This window comes from Musa acuminata, chromosome BXJ2-7, assembly GCF_036884655.1.
Source record: "Musa acuminata AAA Group cultivar baxijiao chromosome BXJ2-7, Cavendish_Baxijiao_AAA, whole genome shotgun sequence".
Classification (NCBI taxonomy): Eukaryota; Viridiplantae; Streptophyta; class Magnoliopsida; order Zingiberales; family Musaceae; genus Musa; species Musa acuminata.
In genome coordinates this window covers 35,268,279-35,288,850 of record NC_088344.1, presented here as the reverse complement: position 1 = coordinate 35,288,850, position 20,572 = coordinate 35,268,279, and the positions used below count along the sequence as shown (strand labels likewise).

General features: G+C 36.1%; 3 protein-coding genes and 1 long non-coding RNA gene across 4 annotated transcripts; 2 read left to right on the top strand and 2 right to left on the bottom strand.

Moving 5' to 3' along the window:
• Positions 1 to 301: 301 nt before the first annotated feature.
• On the bottom strand, positions 302 to 8,141 carry LOC103992652 (guanosine nucleotide diphosphate dissociation inhibitor 2). Its single transcript, XM_065118497.1, has 13 exons — positions 7,922 to 8,141; positions 5,901 to 5,963; positions 5,440 to 5,523; positions 4,782 to 4,889; positions 4,498 to 4,670; positions 2,748 to 2,859; positions 1,959 to 2,039; positions 1,819 to 1,881; positions 1,567 to 1,668; positions 1,149 to 1,273; positions 807 to 1,017; positions 656 to 730; positions 302 to 577 (listed from the first exon to the last, which is right to left on the bottom strand). The coding sequence occupies exons 1-13, from the start codon at positions 8,006 to 8,008 to the stop codon at positions 527 to 529; spliced, it is 1,335 nt and encodes a 444-aa protein (XP_064974569.1). The 5' UTR covers positions 8,009 to 8,141; the 3' UTR covers positions 302 to 526.
• Positions 8,142 to 9,716: 1,575 nt separating this feature from the next.
• On the bottom strand, positions 9,717 to 12,636 carry LOC135616244 (uncharacterized). The gene is made up of 2 exons (XR_010488305.1): positions 11,736 to 12,636; positions 9,717 to 10,261 (listed from the first exon to the last, which is right to left on the bottom strand). It is a non-coding gene; the product is annotated as an uncharacterized LOC135616244 (long non-coding RNA).
• A 572-nt stretch (positions 12,637 to 13,208) lies between these two features.
• LOC135616423 (uncharacterized) lies at positions 13,209 to 13,526 on the top strand. Its single transcript, XM_065115617.1, has one exon. The coding sequence runs from the start codon at positions 13,209 to 13,211 to the stop codon at positions 13,524 to 13,526; it is 318 nt and encodes a 105-aa protein (XP_064971689.1).
• A 1,567-nt stretch (positions 13,527 to 15,093) lies between these two features.
• On the top strand, positions 15,094 to 17,890 carry LOC135616243 (ras-related protein RABA2a-like). The gene is made up of 2 exons (XM_065115436.1): positions 15,094 to 15,375; positions 17,298 to 17,890. The coding sequence occupies exons 1-2, from the start codon at positions 15,205 to 15,207 to the stop codon at positions 17,790 to 17,792; spliced, it is 666 nt and encodes a 221-aa protein (XP_064971508.1). The 5' UTR covers positions 15,094 to 15,204; the 3' UTR covers positions 17,793 to 17,890.
• Positions 17,891 to 20,572: the final 2,682 nt, after the last annotated feature.

Here is a 20,572-nt window from a genome sequence, read left to right as displayed (position 1 = left end):
TCCTGTATTTCTTCGAGTTTGATAATCTTGACGCTAGAGTTTGCGTACATCATGCACACATACATATATATACATACACGTACACATGTTTGAAGAGTCTTGGAAGACTTATTTTGAAACGACTTTCTATGATCCATCACCATCCAAGAAGTTGCTCAAATACATGCCGAACTTGATAATTTTATCAGCTTGTTCCTCAAATTTCAGATAGGAAAAAAGAATGTTTGGCATATACCATAGTAACTGGAGACGAGAAGAATATGTTCTCAAAAGGGCATGGAATCAGAGCACCACAGGAGCATGAATCAATATGAGATGATAGCAAAGGTCCATTGTTAAGTACTTCAAATGATTCAACATATCACTATTTAGAAAAGCATTTGTAAGTCCCCATGATAAAATGAAACAACCAACCCAGCTTCGCTTGTTTTTTCTTTTTTTGAGTGCCACAGGTCGTCAAATTGTCTTGTGAAATAACATAGTGAGAGCTCGATCAAGAAAAATTATCATGCACAAGTTGCGGCCCTCATTCCTCAGCAGCACTAGCGGCACTCAGATCCACGCTGAGATCAACAGTCTGTGGCGAAATGAAAGGCGTAAGAACTTGTTCAAATTCAATAGAAATTGAATCAATAGAACCTTGCAAAAGGGGTACCTTTCCAGTGATCATCGTATACATTGAAAGGACGTCGGTGACAGTTGATTCAAAGTGGGTTGTTGCATCATAACTCTGCATTATTAGACTTGTTAAACGGTCACCAATTTAAATTAAAAAAATGTAACAAAGAAATATCATGGGCACTTACGGCTGAGATGAAGCAATGATCCAGTGAAGGTTCATTTACAGGTTCATATCGATCATAAGTCTCAAAAAATAACTCATCTACTGGTCCAAGTAGGTCAATCCCGGGCTTCAGCTCCACCTCTGGCCTATCAGTCTCAGCTTCTGTGGAGACAAAGGCAATAAACTTCCCTTTGGGGGCAACATTATGAGAGTAAGAACAACAGAATAGATACCTGTCAAACCAAAAGAAATGGAATCATGAAATATAATGAACTGAAAAATTAAATAATAAAAAGGAAGATGTATCGCAGAAAGAATTTGATTGCATATGAAAAGAGAAATGATTTGCTCTGGGAAGGCTCACATGTCAGACTTGCGTCCAAGTTGCTTCTGTGGCAATATAACCTGCACTGAATGAGACTCATCTGTATTTGGGATCGGATGGCTCATAATGGCGATTGCCCTTGCAACCTTTCCCACCTTCCTAACCTATCAATCAAAAGCCGCTTAGCAATATGTTTAACAACTTTGAATCTTATATTAGCAAATTTGACATCACACTAGTCCGTTACAGCAGTCTCAGTAGCAATTATTCACCAAAGCAGGTACTTTGCAACTATACCACAATTATCCTCCTACCACCAACTATTAAACTACATTTCAATATAAACTGAAGATGATTTACCTTGTTTGTACCTTGCAACTATACCACCGCTATCCCAGTGGATCTACCACCTACTATTAAACTAACTTCATTTAAATGTAAACTGAAGATGCTTTACCTTGTTTGGTAAGTAGGAAGGATCACATACAACTTTCTTGCATCGAGCTGTTTCCCCTTCTGATGTCACACCACAAGCTTTTCCTTCCATATCAAATTCAACCTGGATTGGTCAAAAATATATTAGCTATGACAATGCAAAAACTAAATTAACCAGAGCATGGGTACTGTAGCAATAAAGATGACAATCTGGTGCTTTTTGCCTCCATAATATGTGAAGCAATGATAAGCATAAAGTGACACCAACAGATACCTTGCATTCTGGCTTGTTCAACATGTATGTCCCACCATAAACAGCACTAAGGCGAGCAAAAGCCTGTAAGTCCAGTGAGAACACAAGAAAATCAGAAGAATATTTTCTCATAATGCAGATTGTGAAATTGAATGACAAACCTGTGGTAACTCTCCTAGTCCATATAAAGGATATATGTACGGTGAGCCTCCTTGAAAACGAGCTAAGGATTCTGAATAGAGCTATTACATGTAGCGATACCAACATTAGTACCAGCAACACACCACAACGAGCAACAAATCAAGTCAGTCTCATTAAGAATTATCAGCAGTTCTCACTTAGAAAAACAACACGAAATATGCAGATGTGCATTAATTTGAATATAAAGCAGATAACTACAAAACAAACTAATAGACATACAGACACCAGACAAGAAGGACAAATCACTGAGTGCAAATGAAATTGACAAGGAAAAAATCTAAATAAGCACATAGTAACAGCTACAGAGCAATTTTTATGCATATCTGTGTAGTACCATAAGAAGGACTGTTTTCAAGTAAACAAAGAATCAGAACAGGATTTACATTGTTTAAGCTACTTGGAGTATTCAACTCTCTTACCAAAATTATGTATATAGCTATTGTTAATTGTTGGTGATGCTTGTACATTTTCCAACCCACTTAGCAGTCTCATCTGTGAGTTAAGATAATGCCACTTTCTGTTGACTGGTTTGTGTTTGAATCCGAATAATGAAAGGAATCAAGATTGGTAGCACAAAGATTTTGACAAATATGGTGTACTTCTTTTACTAATACATTCAGTATTTTTTTCTAAATGTTTGAAAAACAAATAAGTAATGAACCCATTGTTCAACAGAAATTGACAGGAACGATGATATGATAGTAATTGAATCCTAAATAACTTTGTATCATGGACTTGGCAATAAGTACCTTCATCCTTTTCACAGTATCAAGTGCAGGTTCATACAGATATCGATCATCTCTATGAAGGGCCAAGGCGTGTCCAATGAAATCAATTGTGTTGTCATCCAAACCATATTTTCTGGCCAACAAAGAAACGTCACATTTAGTTGCTAGCGCAAGGAACTAGGTACATTGTTATGACAGAAATGGTTAAGTGAACTGATGATTTCTAATGAAACAGATCAACAGTATACAAGTGATAATTCTCTGTCAAAAAGCAATGAAGAAAAAATTTTCAACAATCAAAAACCATAATCGATATAGCAAATCTCAATTTATTGCTGCAAGATAGAGAATCTCATTTTAATTTAAGGTTCTGAAAAATTAAAAAAATGTCCCAAACCAAGGAGAATTTTAAATCCTAGACCCAAGTTGCAAGTATATAGAATTATTAAAAAAATATTATTGTTATTTATCATCCTTTCTGACGAACTGGGAAAAAATATGAAAAATTCAACATGCAAGGAAACCACTGATCAACTAAAATGTAACAGAAATTTCACAATGATAAACAAAATAGCAGTTACTGAAAGGATTAAGTGAATGGTAACAGATTTAACCAAGGTTCGCAATACCGTACCGTACCGGAGTTTCGATCTGGGCTCGGTACCGGTACGGTACGGTATACCGCTCGGTACACCCAGGTGTACCGAGCGGTATATTCAGGCGTGCCGAGCACTGTAGCAGTTCTACAGTACTGCCACAGTACCGGAACGGTAACATATGATCAGTGTACCGAAAGTCTGTCGGACCGGTACGTACCGCCCGGGTACGAGTGGTACGGACCGGTACTGCAAACCATGGATTTAACTACTATCACGTAGACAGTACAAACTGTCCTTGCCAAGAAATTGACAACTACACAAAATTAACTCCTGGAGGAAGATTTAGTCATTAGTAGTAACCACATAAATTTTTCTTGTATTTCTTTTCATATTAAAAGTCATCTTCATAGTCTAACATTACGTAGAAAAAGATATTGCTAAGAATCTAAATAGCGGACAACCAACTTCAGAGTGTTTACCTCCCAAAGTCACTAAAGGGACAAACCCCCTCTGATTAAACAAAACTCTTAGTATCAAATCGAGAAAAAGAAGATATTCTATTTGCTGTATGGCAAAACCCAACATCCAATTCCTTCTTTAGTAAAAGTGATCCATCAAGTTATGAGCAAAGCCTAAGAAGCTTATGATTTTATAATGTTAAATGTTATCTTCTTCTCCATTACTAGCAAGCTTCTTTCCTCACAAAAAACACTCCCACTTATGGTGTCTGATACTGTACAATCTATCATTCATTTAGAAGAAAATTTATCCTAAAGAATTACTCTCCATATGAGTTTAATTTGCCCTTTGCCAAATCATTTGAGAGCATAATAGGTTATATACATTACTCTTTGCTTCTTTTTTCTGGCATGTATATGCATTGTTTAAAAAAGATCTTTGTCAATATCAAAGACTTATCCGAAACAAACAGAAAACCTCTTACATTTCTACTTGTTCGCTAGAGGTGTCTTATAATTACAACTCTTCTGATAAAACAATTATACCTTATATAGGAAGGTAAAACATAAAGGATGTTGAAGAATAAAACAGCATGTGAAGCTGCAGATAAACTTTCATTTACCAGAACTGCATCAATTAATCCTATTTATGCAAAGACAAGAACTTCCTGCGATTGTACTAATAAATGCAATCAATGATTAAAGGATACCCACGAGATAAGTTCTTTTGTTGTCACTCTTGTAAGGTCCAAACCTTCATGCGTCTTAGGGTCATTTTCATCATAGTCTTGGACATAGATGAAGAATTTTCGAGCTCGACGCTTCTCAAACAAGCCCATTAAAGGAGATCTCAATGCCTCCATGTCAGTGGCAGGAACCTTGTGGATCTATACCAATAGAAAAAGGAGCAGATATTATATGTAAGCATTTTGAGAAGCCAGCAAGTGTGACAAATAACAACTTAATGATGACAGAAAAAGAACAAAGATCAATAATACCTTTCCTTTATTGAAGACGTAGCTACCATCCACAGCTTTGAAAGATAGATATTTTGTGACATCAGTATGTATAAGTGTGCGAACCAAAATACCATTGGCCATCATAAACTAGCAACAGAATGATTAATATGTTACTTTCAAAATCACAATTCACAACAGAACATGCAGACATGAAAAAACATAGTATAAGCCCCAAAATTGATTTCATTGCTTCAATTGATTATTTCCACTAACTGTGAGAAAAAACTGTAGAGTTTAAAGACTGAACCAAACAGTGACATCAAGAGGCACTCCAGCACTTCTCCTAGGTGTTCAAACAAGTGAGGGACGTAAGGCAAGGCCCAAGCACCTCATATGGCCCTGAGGGAGGCACCTTCGGCTAGCCCTGGTGGAGCTACCCACAATTGAGGCTCTAGACATCCCAGGCACCCACTTGAAGTAGCCCAAGCAACCCAAATCACCAAACCCAATCCAAACACAATTCCCTCACCTAGCCCCCAATCCAATCAAAACCGAGACCAATTCCCACACCCTCCCCCAACCAAATCCAAATCTACTCTAACACCTCATTTTGATGTAATATTTTACCAAAGAGCATGTAAGACAATGTTAATCTATGTGATAATCATGCTTAGAGAAATGAAACAAAGGAACAAACCTTTGGAATCATATCAACATTGTAATCTCTACTAGATCCCAGATGTGCTGGAGGCTTATCACTACCTCTGAACCTTTTCCAGAGCTGCCAAAGAAAGGAACAGTATAGGAAGTTCAGAAAAATGTAAGATAATTAATAATCAATTGATTGTCACTTCAAGTGTAACTCTAGATGAAAACAATATTGTAGAGAATAATTACGTAATCCAATCTCCTTTTCTTAATGATCTCAGTACAAACAACTACTGACTCATAGCAATCCCTTTTCTTCTTTAAAAGCACTGGAGAACCACCATCCTTTTTCATCTTAGGGTGAAATGGCTTCTCTTTTTATCAATTAAAAAATTCGATCTAGCATAGTTATGTAATATCAGAGTGTTTGACATTGACATCTAGGCAGGTCCAATCATTGCACATGTTTATGATCAATAACATCCAATGAGATCCAGAATAGTTGCATGCCTGGACAAGATTGAGTGAGGTTGACTCTCCTCCATAGTAATCATTTCTATCCATGTGTAGAACCTGTAACACATGCAAGTAAATATGTTTTAGCAAATTAAAAAAGAAACTGCTAAGAAGAAGAATATGCACATTTAAGATAATTCTCGTGATTTCTCAGCAGAATATCTACATGTTTTTCCCCATACAAAAGTAACCAGCATGCCTTAATAGTATGATATAAATCCAGTAAATAGAAGTTCAATAACAACATATATCCTCCTTTTTTTATCTTAAACACTAGGAAAGCTGCTCTTCTTACTGGAAGATGAGGGCAAAAAGTATATCTTACATCAGTTAAGAGCCAACAAAATAGCAAAATATTAAGAACAAAGTTAGAACTAATAATTTCCTCATGACAAACTTTCTGTACCTATATCATACTTTGACAAGGAAAAGGATGCTATACAGCTGCGATCTTATAATAGCAAAAGATCACCAGATTTGGAGTAAAAGATTCCACAGAAACCAAGAAAGCATTTACACCTATTTGCATACTGGCATCAAAAGTTCATCATTCATGATATGAAATGCAACCAGCAAAAGGAATTAGAAGTTTGCAAGTATTTGATTGAATTAAAGAGTAGTAACTGGAACTTGAAATAAAAGCATACTTCCTTTGAGGCAGAACCTAAAACAATGGATACTAATTTTGACTCTGCAGCATGAAGTTGGAAGTGATATATTGTGAAGTCAAGAACTTTTTTGATCATACAATGAATTAGAAATAATAATCAACAAACTTTTTCATGCCTTTGCATATATATATATATATATATATATATATATATATATAGCCAAGTTATGATGCTGGATCATGATCAAATAAATATTTATTTATCAGTATCGACAAGTTTGCAGAAAATGTCAAAAAAAAAGTTCAACAACCTTTTTGTCAATATGTTTGGAAGTTCAGCAAATTTATATTCTATAAACAACAAAAACAATAAAAATGGACCCAGAAACAATTCAATATACTAAGAAAATAATAAGACAGCTTGGTTAACAATTTAAGACCAAGCAAGGGTAAGATGTTAATTCATATTTAAGAATACAGCAAATCTGCTGCAGTAGCTTCAAAAATAAATTAAAAAATGGAAACTAAATAGAAACTGCAAATGCCTAATTGTTGGTGAAGCCATGGAATCTTTTCAGTGGGGGTAACAATTGAGTTGACTGTAAGTTCAAATGAAAACAAGTTGCGATAAAATGTAAGTTTTATGAAGTCTACATAAAAATCAAACAAGCACCAAACTAAAGGAACATATTAATTGAAACAACACGACGAGCAGTTCTGTTCCTACTTCTCAAGCTTAACGATGACTGCCATTGTTGAAGCTGTACCAAACAGAAGGATCGATACAATCATAATTGCATTTATAATGCATAACAATCAACTTCGGGTTGAAATCAACTCAAGTGATCAAGCACTTGTCAGAAGCAGCCATAAAGAACATCGTACTTCCACAGCTTTTGCTATAAATTTCTCGCCAGATCGATCCAACAACGCATTTCTAAACCCTTGCATCTAAAGGACATGTTGACCCCAAGTATGGTCTAGAATCCCGCTTCAAAATGAAGTCAAAGAAGCAACATGAAGTCCAGATGAAGCAGAGAAGAGCCCCGCTTGGCAGAACATATCAAGATCCAATCATTCGAGGTAAATTCAGCGACGTAACATCAAGATCCGATCTGTGAAGGTAACTTCAGCGGCTTAACATCAAGATCCGATCTTCCAAGGTGAATTCAGCGACTCAACGAAACAACACCGGAACAAGCAGAAAGTGCCACCAACTATCTGCGAGAAACAAACAATTCCAGAACACGACACCTAGACCAACACCAAGAAAACAGGGAACCCATGAACGAATCTTGGTCGTTGAAAAGGGGTCCTAGCCGGCGGACGAGCGTGACCATGGCCGAATCCAAACAACAGATTGAAACCCTAAAGAAAAGAAATCAGATCAAGAGAGGGGCGGGACCTTGAGGCCATCGACGGAGAGGAGGCCGCTGAGGATGCACTCCTTGAGCCCGGTCCCGAGGACGATCACGTCGTACTCCTCATCCATGGCGAGAACGAGAGAGCGACACACACGGCAAGGAGATCTCTCTGCTAGAGACTAAACGGAGAAGACGAAGGGGAGGCGACAGAACACAAGATGCCTGCTTTGCTCCGAGAGCAGGAATGACGACTCCTCCACGAAGGAAGAGACTCTTCCATCTTTATTACGGGTCCCTTTTGGGCTAAATTACGCATATATCCGCGCCATATATTTCCGTATTATCTCTTTAGTTGAAACTCTAATTGATATAAATATGATAAAAAAAAATAAAAAAATAGTTCATTCATTTAATTATCTTACATTAAAATTAATTTTTTATATTAATTATTGGTAGTGACTGATGTGAGTATAGATCTTAATATTTGAAGAGAATATATGATATATCCCTATGTTCCAAGGGTAAATAGGTCATTTTGGAGACGAGTAAGGAGACAGGAAAAAGGAAGGAAGCGAAGGAAGCGGCGTTTAAAAGGATGGGAATGGGGAAACGGATTGGCCTAAAGAGAGGTGACAGGGAAACGGATTCCAAGAGCCCATTAGGCAAATGGGTTGGGCTGGGCCTTTTTAAGTCTTTTAACATATCATTTAATAATAACTTAAATTCTGATGTAGTTAATACAACCTAAAATATATTGAGGTAAATATGATCTCTGTAAAATAAAATATTGATTTACCCTCCAAAATTTGAACTTGACAATAATTTTGGATGGTGTGGCATATATATTGAAAATAAGTTTTCATGGTTGAATCATGCCCTACTATGTATCATTCATTATTATATTTAATTTAATTCATAATAATTCTATATCTAAAAAAATCAACTTCTATCTATGTGAGAGTACACCTTTTCATATAAAAATATGTATATTGTCATTCAAAATGATTTATGCAGACTTATTCCGTTATAACCTAACGGGATAATTGACTTATTAATTTGTTATATCTAAATTATTAATTTAAAAATATTTAAATCTAGATATTATACTCGTCAAATTCTTATGAACTTATTTTAGACCATAATAGAGTATACCTTTTCATATAAAAATATATATGCTATCTTTCAAGATGATTCAAATCTATCACAATCCGAATTGATGGGATAATCAACTCATTAATTTGTTAAAAATAAATTAATTCAATTCTTCTTTCATTTTTTATATTGGATTAAATTGGCACCACTTCATAGAATTCTGACACTAATAGTCAAATGATTCTTTTCCCTTCAAAAATATAATTATATGAGTTCAGTAAATACTTCATTCATCATACAAACTCATGATACAGTCCAATCTTGCTTGAATGCTATGTTCATGATGTCAACAAAGAAGACTTCTGGTTGATCCCCTTGACATCTCCATGACACAGTTTGCCTTCCCTGATGCAGGTCAAGTCAGGACCAGAAGACTTCTGGTTGATCCCCTTGACATCTCCATGACACAGTTTGCCTTCCCTGATGCAGGTCAAGTCAGGACCACTAATTGTTGAGGAGAGAGAGGCTGAGATTGGTGAAGTGCATGACAGAGGCATGCTATCAGCACTATGACTTCTTCCTGTTGCAGACATCAAAATGTGCTTGAGGGGATTTCTGAGGGCATAATTATGTGGAAAGTGTCACAGTGTGGTAGGATGTCTCTGTTCTTCTCACACACCTAGAATCATTGTACAACAATCATCAGCTGGCAATACTGAGATGACAAACCATACTGTAACGGTCTTGTAAGAAATCACAAATGTCAACTTTGTCATCATCACAAATCTTGATTAGCCTCATACATAATTTACAGAGAAACACAAATTACAATCTGAGACAAGATCTATGACTTGTCCATAATAATTAAGAATTACTAAGAAGAATAAACTCGTCAAGGTCTTCACTTGTCTGAGAAAGCCATTGCAGAAGGTTCATTGCCTACACATGCACCAGAGCCTGAAGCTTCCAACCATTGTCGACAATGGAAGGACTGATCACATGCATCTACAAAGCAATCAGGAGATCAAGGAGGAGACACCAGTGCTTGAAATTCATCCCCTTCAAGTGCCACTCATTGGTTCAGCAGAAATAACAGCTTCAAGATCATGCGACCACCACCGATCAAGCTTGGAAGCTTCAAGGGAGATCACAAGAGCCACCGGAGTCGCAACTTGTCAGAAGACATCTCCCTGGAGCTCTACTCGCCGCAGGCCAAGGCCGGAAAGTATGGAAGCCCCTGTTTCGTTGCATGCATTAATGGTACTTGGTGATCTGCATTGTGCTGCTGCCTGCCATTTGTGTCATAAGTTTATCTCCTCTTTCAGCACCAAGAAAAAAGAAAGATAGGCTGCATATCAAATCTTCCACTTGTTTTCTTGGTCTTTTTTGTGCAGGAAAGAAGTTATTCTTTTCTCAACTGTGAAAGAAGGAGCCTTTTCCTGTTACTAAATCCAATTGTTTCATGGTCTTTACAGTGATACACATGGCTTTCATTTTGATTTTACAACAGCATACAATATTTGTGATACTATATGCATGATTTGTCCTGATCCTTAACAACAAGCCTGTGAATTCATGAATGACTGTAACTCATGAGAAAGATCTGTGTTTATTAGTTGCTATATACTTGGTTATTAAAAATTAACAAGCAATAAACATGTAAATACACAGTCGATTTCCATAATCTTTTGCTTAATTTTATCGTTGGAGAGACCTATTGGTCTTACAAGAACTTGTGGCTTATATTTTTCTTCCTAATCATTATTCAAGGACAAAAAGATGTACAATCTATTCTCAGTTAGAATTTAAGCTTTGGGGAACAATGTCAGCTTTTCATATCTTGAAAATTTGGGAACTTTGCAAGATCAGGTAGAAGAAAATGTAAAACACAAAATTAGCTGACTCGGAAATGTAAACAACTGTATTATGTTAAATAATAGGAATCCAAGAAGTTGTGTGTCACTAAGATTTGTCAGAGTTTTATCAAAGAAGAGAAGATTTATCAGAGTTGTTTAACAGTGACAGAGTGGCAACAGTTGGGAGACTTTGGAATGTGAAGGCATTTCAGATAAACACTAATAAAGGGTTGAGGGAAAAAAGACAATTGCACATGACAAGAGCAAAAAAACTGTAGCATATAACAAACTCTTAATTGGAGGATAATGGTTGAGGAAGAAAAGACAATTGTAAATTAGCCAAATAATTCTCAAATGGGCATCCATTATCTGTGGCATTTTACGAGTTCTTAATCGGAGGGTCACAGAAACATACATTTCTGAGAGATAGAATCAATTTATCAGATTGCCATCTAAATACATAGTAGTCTTTAGTGTGTCTTCGTGTTTGTGTGTATTATATATATCTTCGCATGTATAATATCAGTGCACAATCAGTACTTGTGAATGCCAAAAAGGTAAAAGTGTTCTGAACTTCATGGCAATATGGAAATCACAACATGATGTGATAAGATTTCGAACTCACCTTTAACATGGAAAAATTCCAGAATTGATCTGACTATAAAAGTATCTCAGATTTTTTTTTTTTTAGGTGCAGATGCAGATTTTTGTTCTCCAAGAATCAGTTTGATGTTGAGTACACCAGTCAATAACATATTTAAATGGACAAGAAAAGGAAGAACAATCAACTCCTACACATTTCTCACTAACAACCATATGCAATGACTTAAATTTCACAAATCTTTTAAAGGATAAATTAATTAAAGGTAACTATAGAAAGGAGTAGAGGTCTTAAAAGGGTTTATACCTAATGCAGCGCTGAGACTTAACAATAGACAGGAAGGTGTGATTGCATGAAGAGGTTGAACTGAAGGTCATAGACTAAGCAGGGAGAGATTTTAAGGGAACTAATACTAAGTAACCTCTTTGGTGTCAATGAGGATGGAGGAAGACCACCAGAGCTGGTATGTTGCCCTCTAAGTTGTGTTTCTTCCCTAAGATTCAGAGACTGGTGTGCATCCACCAATCAATTTAGTTCACAATCACTTCTCATCCAAACTCCACTCTAATTCTTCCTTCTTTATCAGATAAATTGCATGTCCAGTCCATTCTATCCAGCATGGAATGGGGTCCCAATGACTCATCGAGCATGCTTCATTGATGAAACAACAACATCCGCAGGACAAAGCAGGATCCTTTCAGGCATGTGCTACGTAAAAGGACATGTCAAACAGTTCCAGTTCTAGATTTCTTCTACTTACTTTCCACCGACCATGGAGTCTGCTTGCGTCTCGTCAACATCATCGAGTTTCTTTCTTGTTTCCTTTGTATGTTTTCCTTCTGTGCACATTCTTCCTTTGGTTCTTCAGTAAATCTTTGACTGGGTTAATTCGTCCCCACCTTTCAGTCGACGAATCTCTGATCCTTACACACCCCATCCTAGTCCGTCCTCCTTCTTACGTTCCCTAGCCAGATCGATCCGTTGAACATCGACTCTTTTGAAGCATGCCATGGTTCTCAGGCTATATATACAGCACTCGGAAAGCCACACCAAACCTTGCGCCAAAGGAAGCCTTCCCCTGTAGCGAAGTTGTCGAGATGATCTTTAGAGAGCTCTCAGGAATCTCGCTGATGGAGAACAATGGCTGGGGTTGGGGCTGTGCTCCGTGGCAGTAAAGAAGGGAAAGTGTCCACTATAACGTTCAGCTCTGCAGAGTTAGTACGACGCATGGTGACACCGACCATTAGGACAATCCCTTGCCGTCGGATAGGACACGCGTCGAGCGCGTAGTCCATCTGGGTCGAGCTCCAGCCAGTCCTGGATCACGGCTAAAGCCTTCTTCTCTTGCAGGCAAGCTTGCAGAAACCCCACCTTTTCGCCAAAAGCCGCTCATTTCCCCTCTTCTTTGCCTCTGAAATCCGGATATTGCTACCGAATCTCCATTGAAGGATCTTAGGGATTGATTTGCCGAGGCTTGCAGTGGGGTTACGGTAGTTCTTTGGAGTTCGAGGAGCTCAGTTTGAGCTCCAAAGAAGCCAAAAAGGAAAAAAGATCTCGTTTTGCCAACAGGTTTCTTTTCAATCTTCCTCAAAATCCAGAATTCGTTTTGTCGCCTTTACCAGGCCTTGTTTGCGCCGGGAATCTGTTCAAAGACTGATTCGGCCTATTTGCATCAAGATACCATTTTTTTGTGGTTTGCCAATCCAAAGATCCGTTCTTTTTGTGCCATTACACTACGTGGCTGCGAAAGATCGAGTTTTCAGGGTTCTTTTTCTTCGGATGTCGCTCCCATTCCAGCAGTCGCAGCCGCCTCCGCCGCCGCTGTACGTGGAGAGCTACAGATCCCACGGCGGGTCCGTTGGGCCGGTGATCGCCGTGCTGGCGGTGATCATGGTGCTGGGGGTGATCGCGGGGATCGTGGGGCGGCTGTGCTCCGGCCGGACCATCATGGGGTACGGTCACTACGACCTGGAGGGGTGGTTCGAGCGGAGATGCGCCCCTTGCATCGACGGTAGGCTGGAGGCGCCCACGCCGCGGCCGAGGGCTCCCGGGACCGGTGGCGGTGCAGCAGCCGAAGCAGGCGGAGCGGCGGCCTGAGACCCCAGCTGAGGGCCGTGGAATCGTGAACTAAGACAGTGGCAGTCTACTAAAGCTTTCCATGTTCAAAAAAGTCACCTTTTCCCCCTTTTTTTTCTCTTTACTATTTTTTTTTCTGTGCTATTTTCTTCAGTATTCTTATCAATAGTTTCTCTCTCTCTCTCTCTCTCTCTCTCTCTCTCTTTGCTCTTTGGCTATTTGGATATGGAAATCATGGAATGAAAAAACAAAAAATTGAGTTCTTTTAATGAATGTTTAGTTGGAAACTTAGAACAGTGATCTTTTTTCTACTCAACTCACTCATCAATCTCACTCTTATCATTTTTTTTCTTTCAATTTACTCCTTTAATTCAAATAATACATAATACTTGCATTCTTGTGTGGTTGTGAACCATATAAATTCTTGGTGTCAATGTATACAGCTAAACAATATTTCCTTGTTTGTGGTGTTTCTTTTATCAGCTCTGCTATATTTAAATGAAAGAAGCATTTACCATTACAGTACTATTAATTATGTTGCATTATTATCTCTCTCTCTCTCTCTCTCTCTCTCCTCTTTTCTAATGTGTAAAATTTTTGTACTTTGATGCCTTGTTTTGCTTCCATTCAAGTTTAATTTGAAAAATAACCTCATGAAAGAATGATATTAAAAAATTAGTGAGACTTTCTTTTTTTCTTTATTTTGCCCTAATTTTGAGATCATTAATCTGAAAAAAATTTGCACACTCATTTATATCTTATGTGCTCATAATCTGCCAACTTATCTCTCAACACTTTTCTTATTTATTTATGATAGGAAAGAAATAAATTCTTTGTCTTACAAATAAATTTGTATGGGAGATTGCCAATTTCATCCTCATTTTCTCAATCATTTCATGTAAGACTTTGTATTATATCCTTATAGCATAATAAATAATACATAAATAGATTTTGATCAATTTAAACTCAACATTTAATCATAGTTGTCATGTAAATATATAAGAATACATTTCAAAATATTTTTATTTAGCAAACATTCTCCTCTACATCACCTATATAATTTTTTTTTAAGATATTCATCTTACTTATTAACAAACTAATTTTTAATAAAAATAAATGATGAAGATAAGATTTGAATTCAAAATATTATCAAAATTTTTACCAATTAAATTAATTAGTATCTTCATCTTATTATTTTGCCATACTAATTTAATGGAAATCAAATAATTCAGTGTTTTCCAAACAAATTACAGCTCAGTAACAAACTTATCTATTTGTTCATTGAACTCTTAACAGCAAATTGATGCAAAAAATATATATCCTCAAACTGATGGCAACAAACAAACAATAAAAAGACAAAAATAGCCACATGCACTTCCTAAACTTCTAAACTTAACCGCACTGATATCCGAGACATGACTGGCGGAGTAGTTCGGGACCCGCATGGGTCCCAATGGACAATCCAATCACCACGCGTGTAAGACGTATGCTTCGAAGGCAGCGAGTGGGGACGGATATTTTTGGAGCTCCCATGCGAACTCGTTGATGCCAATGTCGGCGATGTATTTATCGGAGGAAGATGGCAATGGGGGGATACGATTTCGAACACGAGGCCTCTCTCATCCGACCCGAACCGATCCGAGTCTCGCGACCTTGACGACGAGGAGGAGCGATACGGAGGAGGAGAGACGGGAGAGCGATGGCGACGCGAGGGGAATCGGAGGATGAGTTCGATTACCTGTTCAAGGTGGTGTTGATTGGCGACTCCGGCGTCGGCAAATCCAACCTCCTCTACCGCTTCACTCGCAACCACTTCTCCCTCGACTCCAAGTCCACCATCGGCGTCGAATTCGCCACTCGCACCCTCCAGGTCGGATCCCTCCCCCCCCAATTTCGTCTACCAGCTTCTCAATGCGGTTCCTATTTGATCTCTCGCAGCATTTCGTGCTTCTCTCGTTTAATTCCTATGCGTTTCTTCGAGCCTAATCGAGTTTCCATACCAATGTCGATATAAAGATTGGTTCTTTATATGATTTTACTGATTCTTGAATCCAGAAACTCGTTTTTCGATAGGTATCTCTAGTAGATGTGATTGAATTTGAAGTTTTTTCGTTTGATTTGTTACCTGACTATCCTGTCTTCTTTCTTTCTTATCGAATGGAGCTTCATGGATAAGATTAGTGGCATCATAATTGAGTAACGAAACATGAGCCCTAGATTTTTGTAAACCAAAAGGCCACAGGATGGTATGTCTCAAACATGAAATTTACCTTTTTTGTCAACAAACATAATACTTGGTTCAGTGTTTTGCTTCCTTCGGGATGTTGCCTTCAAAGAATAATTGCTATGGAATTTATCTCTAGCAACTCTTCTGAGGCCTTACAAACTAAGATGTCCAAACAAGTGGCTGGGGCTGTGTCCACAATATAAATGCATTACTTCTCCTTTTTTTCTTGGCCAATTATTGTGTTGCTTACGCAGAGTCATTCTGTTGTTGCACATACTTTATGTACTGAATGTTGCCTATTAGTTTGTTCAGACCCAAGACCAAAAGAACCTTTACCTTCCATGAGTGTTTGGCTGAAATGTATAGTGTGATTCTAGAAATGTCCTGGATTTTTGTCTTGTTCCCAACTACTGAAGGAACCAACTTAAGTTCTGGAATGTGATCCTAAGTGATGATGCTTGCCATGGAACTCACTGATCGGAGTTCAGATTATCTACCTAGAAAATACAACTGTATCAAGAAATGAATTAAAAGGTGTAGTGGTCATTCAAAATCTACAGATACAAGTGACATTCTTCGATGGTATGTGTTTGGGGGATGAGATCCAGGAGAAACATCAAGAATAACAATGCTAGAGATAATAAGGAATCAAATCGATATTGGTCCATATATGCATACTAAACTCTGAGCCATGATGGTTTAAGTTTTATGTATCTATATCAAGCTGAATCACAATAAAAAAATGAAATTTGATTTACATTATCTTTCTTATTCTGTAAACATGTTAGATGTTTGACCCATATGCATACTGAGAATACTGTTGCATGTAATGGAGGTTGCGGAACTGATTAGACAGTTTATCAAATTCTTGTTTCTTCATCTAGCTTTTTGTACTTAAATTTGGAAAATGGAACTGTCGGCATAAAGCTTGTAATTTCTTTTTCTGCAGGGCATGTATCTGTGTGTAAGCATATTGCTTTCTTTTTCCCTCAGAATATGCTATGTTCAAGACAGCAAAAATTTCTTTTTAATTTATAACATTAACCAGCAAAAAGAAAATTCATGAGCATCACATATAATTAATTGTTGAAGAGAATCCACTAGGAAATATGACACAAATTCACCATCTTGTGCACTTGCTTTATTTAAGGCCATAGTGAACATATGAGTCTTCTTTGAATCTAATATCTAAATGCTAAGAAAAGCTTTTCTAATTCTAACATTTGTTCGGTTATATTCATGGAGGTGTTTATTGTGGCTCGGTTGTGTGTATCTTCTTGAACTGCTAGATATGCCCATTGTAGATATATTTTTTCTCCAAATACTCCTGCTCTCTTGCCGCCTACACCTTCCAAATGCCCTCACTGGACTTTGCATGCGCAGTTTATTTCATCAAATAAGTAAAAATTAATACAATTAGCAACTGAATTGGTCTTGAGCAAGTACCAAGCTGCTTTGTTGTGTTTGCATGTTGAAGGTTTCATAATTACTATTAGCAGTTTTGTTGTATTTGCATGTGAAATTTAATACTATTAGCAACATATCTGTATTCGTGTCTTTCTCAGGTGGAAGGCAGGATGGTGAAAGCACAAATATGGGACACAGCAGGCCAAGAACGATATCGAGCAATTACTAGTGCTTACTATCGTGGTGCCCTTGGGGCACTCCTCGTCTACGATGTAACCAAACCCAAGTCCTTTGAGAATGCCAATCAGTGGCTCAAGGAGCTACGTGATCATGCAGACTCCAACATCGTCATCATGCTTATCGGTAACAAAACTGATCTCAAGCACCTTCGTGCGATCACTTCAGAGGATGCACAAAGCTTTGCTGAGAAGGAAGGCATCTCCTTCCTCGAGACCTCTGCCCTCGAGGCCATAAATGTGGAGAAGGCCTTTCAGATCATTCTTACAGAGATATATCGAATCATCAGTAAGAAGCCCTTGTCCTCTTCTACAAACCTCAGGCCACGACCTATTGAAAGCATCAAAGAGGGTAACACGATTGTGGTTTCAGGGTCTGATGTTAACAATTCACAATCTCGATGTTGCTCCACATAGATGCGCTACATCTTATGACTCAAAAATCAAATCTAATAGACAAATCCAAGAATGATGCTAAAGAGTCTCTCTTTATCTTCTAATTTCTCGTGAGTTGTAGAGATGTCAATGTAAGCATAAAACTATAATCATATTATAGTTATGCAAAAAAAAAAAATTAATATCAAAATCTGAAAGTAAATAATAATATATTAAATTTAGAATACATATCTATCTCTTGATGTCATTCAGAATATATTTCTTCTGATGTGTAAATGTGTTATTGTGATCTAATGTTTCATTTATGGGTAATTTTATATTTACCAATATTTTTTATTACAAAATTGATATCTAATTTAGTATATACTTAAGCATATAATAGATTTTTAATTATATATAAAATATTAGGGCATTGACTTTGATTAAAATTTTTATCTATAGTAATAGGTGTATTATTAATTAAATAAAAATTATATATTAAATCTTTCAATGATTTATTCATATTGAGATGCTCTTAACAATCTTTGAAATATATTCATAAATATCTTAATACTAATGACTTTCAATATAATACACTTATTCTCACTGACTTTCAAATATAAATATTGATCAATAGTATTTTCTTTAAATATGAATAAAGTAATAATATTATATAAATTTATATACCAAAAGTTTGTTTAAATTCATAATTAAAATTTTTAATTTTATAAATTAATATTTTCTTTTATATTTGCTTATCTTTTAGATTATTCAATATAAATTTTCTCATCTACATCTTCATTCATAAAATGTATTTTTAATCTATATAATATAACTTAAAATCATAATAAGTTACTAATATCATGATGATTTTTAATAAGTCCATTTTAAAACTAAAAAAATATCTTTGATATATTTTTTATGAGTAAAATATTTAACTATAAATCTAACTTTATTATTCAATATTATTCTTTACTTTTTTTAAAGATCAATTGATAATTGACTCTTTTATAATTTTAACTCTTCTTTTATTACATCACTTTTTAAAATCTTCATTTTTCATAACTTACTAAAATAATTAGATAAACTTTTGATTCTTGATTTACTAATATTTTATATCAGAAAAATATAAAATAAATTTATAATTTATATTTTTTTAATACTATATAGAATCCTAAATTAGGTTAATTAACCATATTTAATTGAACAAACTCATGATTGACTTATCGAAATTGGTCTTATAGATTTATGCCAAACATCAACCCAATTAAGCTAATCAAGATTAGAGATAAATAAGATCAAAATTAGGGTTTAATTAAAAAAAAGTTGATCAAGATCAAAATTAGTCAAAAACTTCAATTATAACCAAATTAAGTCTAAATCAGGCTATAGTTATAATAACAAATTCAGTCATAAATTAGGATTGACCATGGTCAAAATTTAAATTTCTAACTTATGTCACAATTAGGGTTGATCAAGTCAAAATCCATATGATTGATTTGAGGTTCAAACTAAATTTTGACTAAGTCAAAATTAAGATAAGGTCAAAATCAAATTTTATGTAAGATTTGGTTAAAATTGATCTTAACCAGAATCCTGTTGTAGCCTAGTTCCTAACGATTAATTCTTCTGCACGGCTTCTCCGTGGCATAGATTGCATCATCATCCATCAAATAGCGAACCATCCAAATTATCATCATCCATCGCAATACAATAATCCATTGTCTATCCTATGTGTTGGTGCTAGTCATAGATGTCCTGTAAGCCAATTACGTGAATGATACACCTGTGATATGATACGTACTCTTATTATTATTATTATTATTTATTATTTTGTGTTGCTTATTGTATATATTATGATGTTCATGAATCTGTGCAATATGAATCAAATCATGATGAGATCATGATAATAAGACCAATTCACCTTTAAATATAAATCCTAAATAATCTCGATCATAGGTTACTCAAGAGGGACATCGAGATAATTGGATAAACTAGTGTGTTGTATACTCGTCCATATGATGGAAGCAACTAGTCTTATAGCTACTTGTATTGGGATACTAGGGATATAGTATATGTGCTTATTGTAGAATGAGTTCATTGATTGATTCACTCATGGAATATTGGATGGTTGATGATACCTCATTATTAGACAATAATTTTATCGTTCCAATTATGTATATGGTTCTTAGACTTGAGACACCAAGAATGTCTTATATGAGTACTTCACTCTTTAATATCGAACTTATATGTTTGAAAGTTTCAATTCTAGCATAATCGATTATCAAGAAAATGCAGTCAACCTTATGAGGATAATTGAGTATCAATAAAAGATCATCCATTATTTGTGTCATGAGAAAAATATTATATGTGTTCTTACTCAAGCAAATCCCTAGCCAAGGTTATTCGGATTAAGAAATAAAGAATTATTCGGGAGAATCCAAGTAGAGCAATACTTGAGTAGAAACTATATATGCTTGATAGCATCATGCCCGGTCTATGATCTTTAGGATATTAGATGGATGAGGGAGACTATATATATAGTAATTGATGATAGACAAGTCTAATGAATTGGATTCTCCTGTATCATTTGGGGATTACAACGTAGTGGACTAGTACGTTCGTAATCGATAAGTTGAGTGAATTATTATAAAGATAATAATCCATTAAGTCAGAAGGAGTTCTAATAAGTATGACTCACAGCCAGCTCAATATTGGGTCTAGAGAGTCACACATGTATGATATGTATTGCGATAAATAGATATACGAATATGCGATATCCACTAAAGTCCCACTTTTATTAGATATCCAGTATGTTTTTG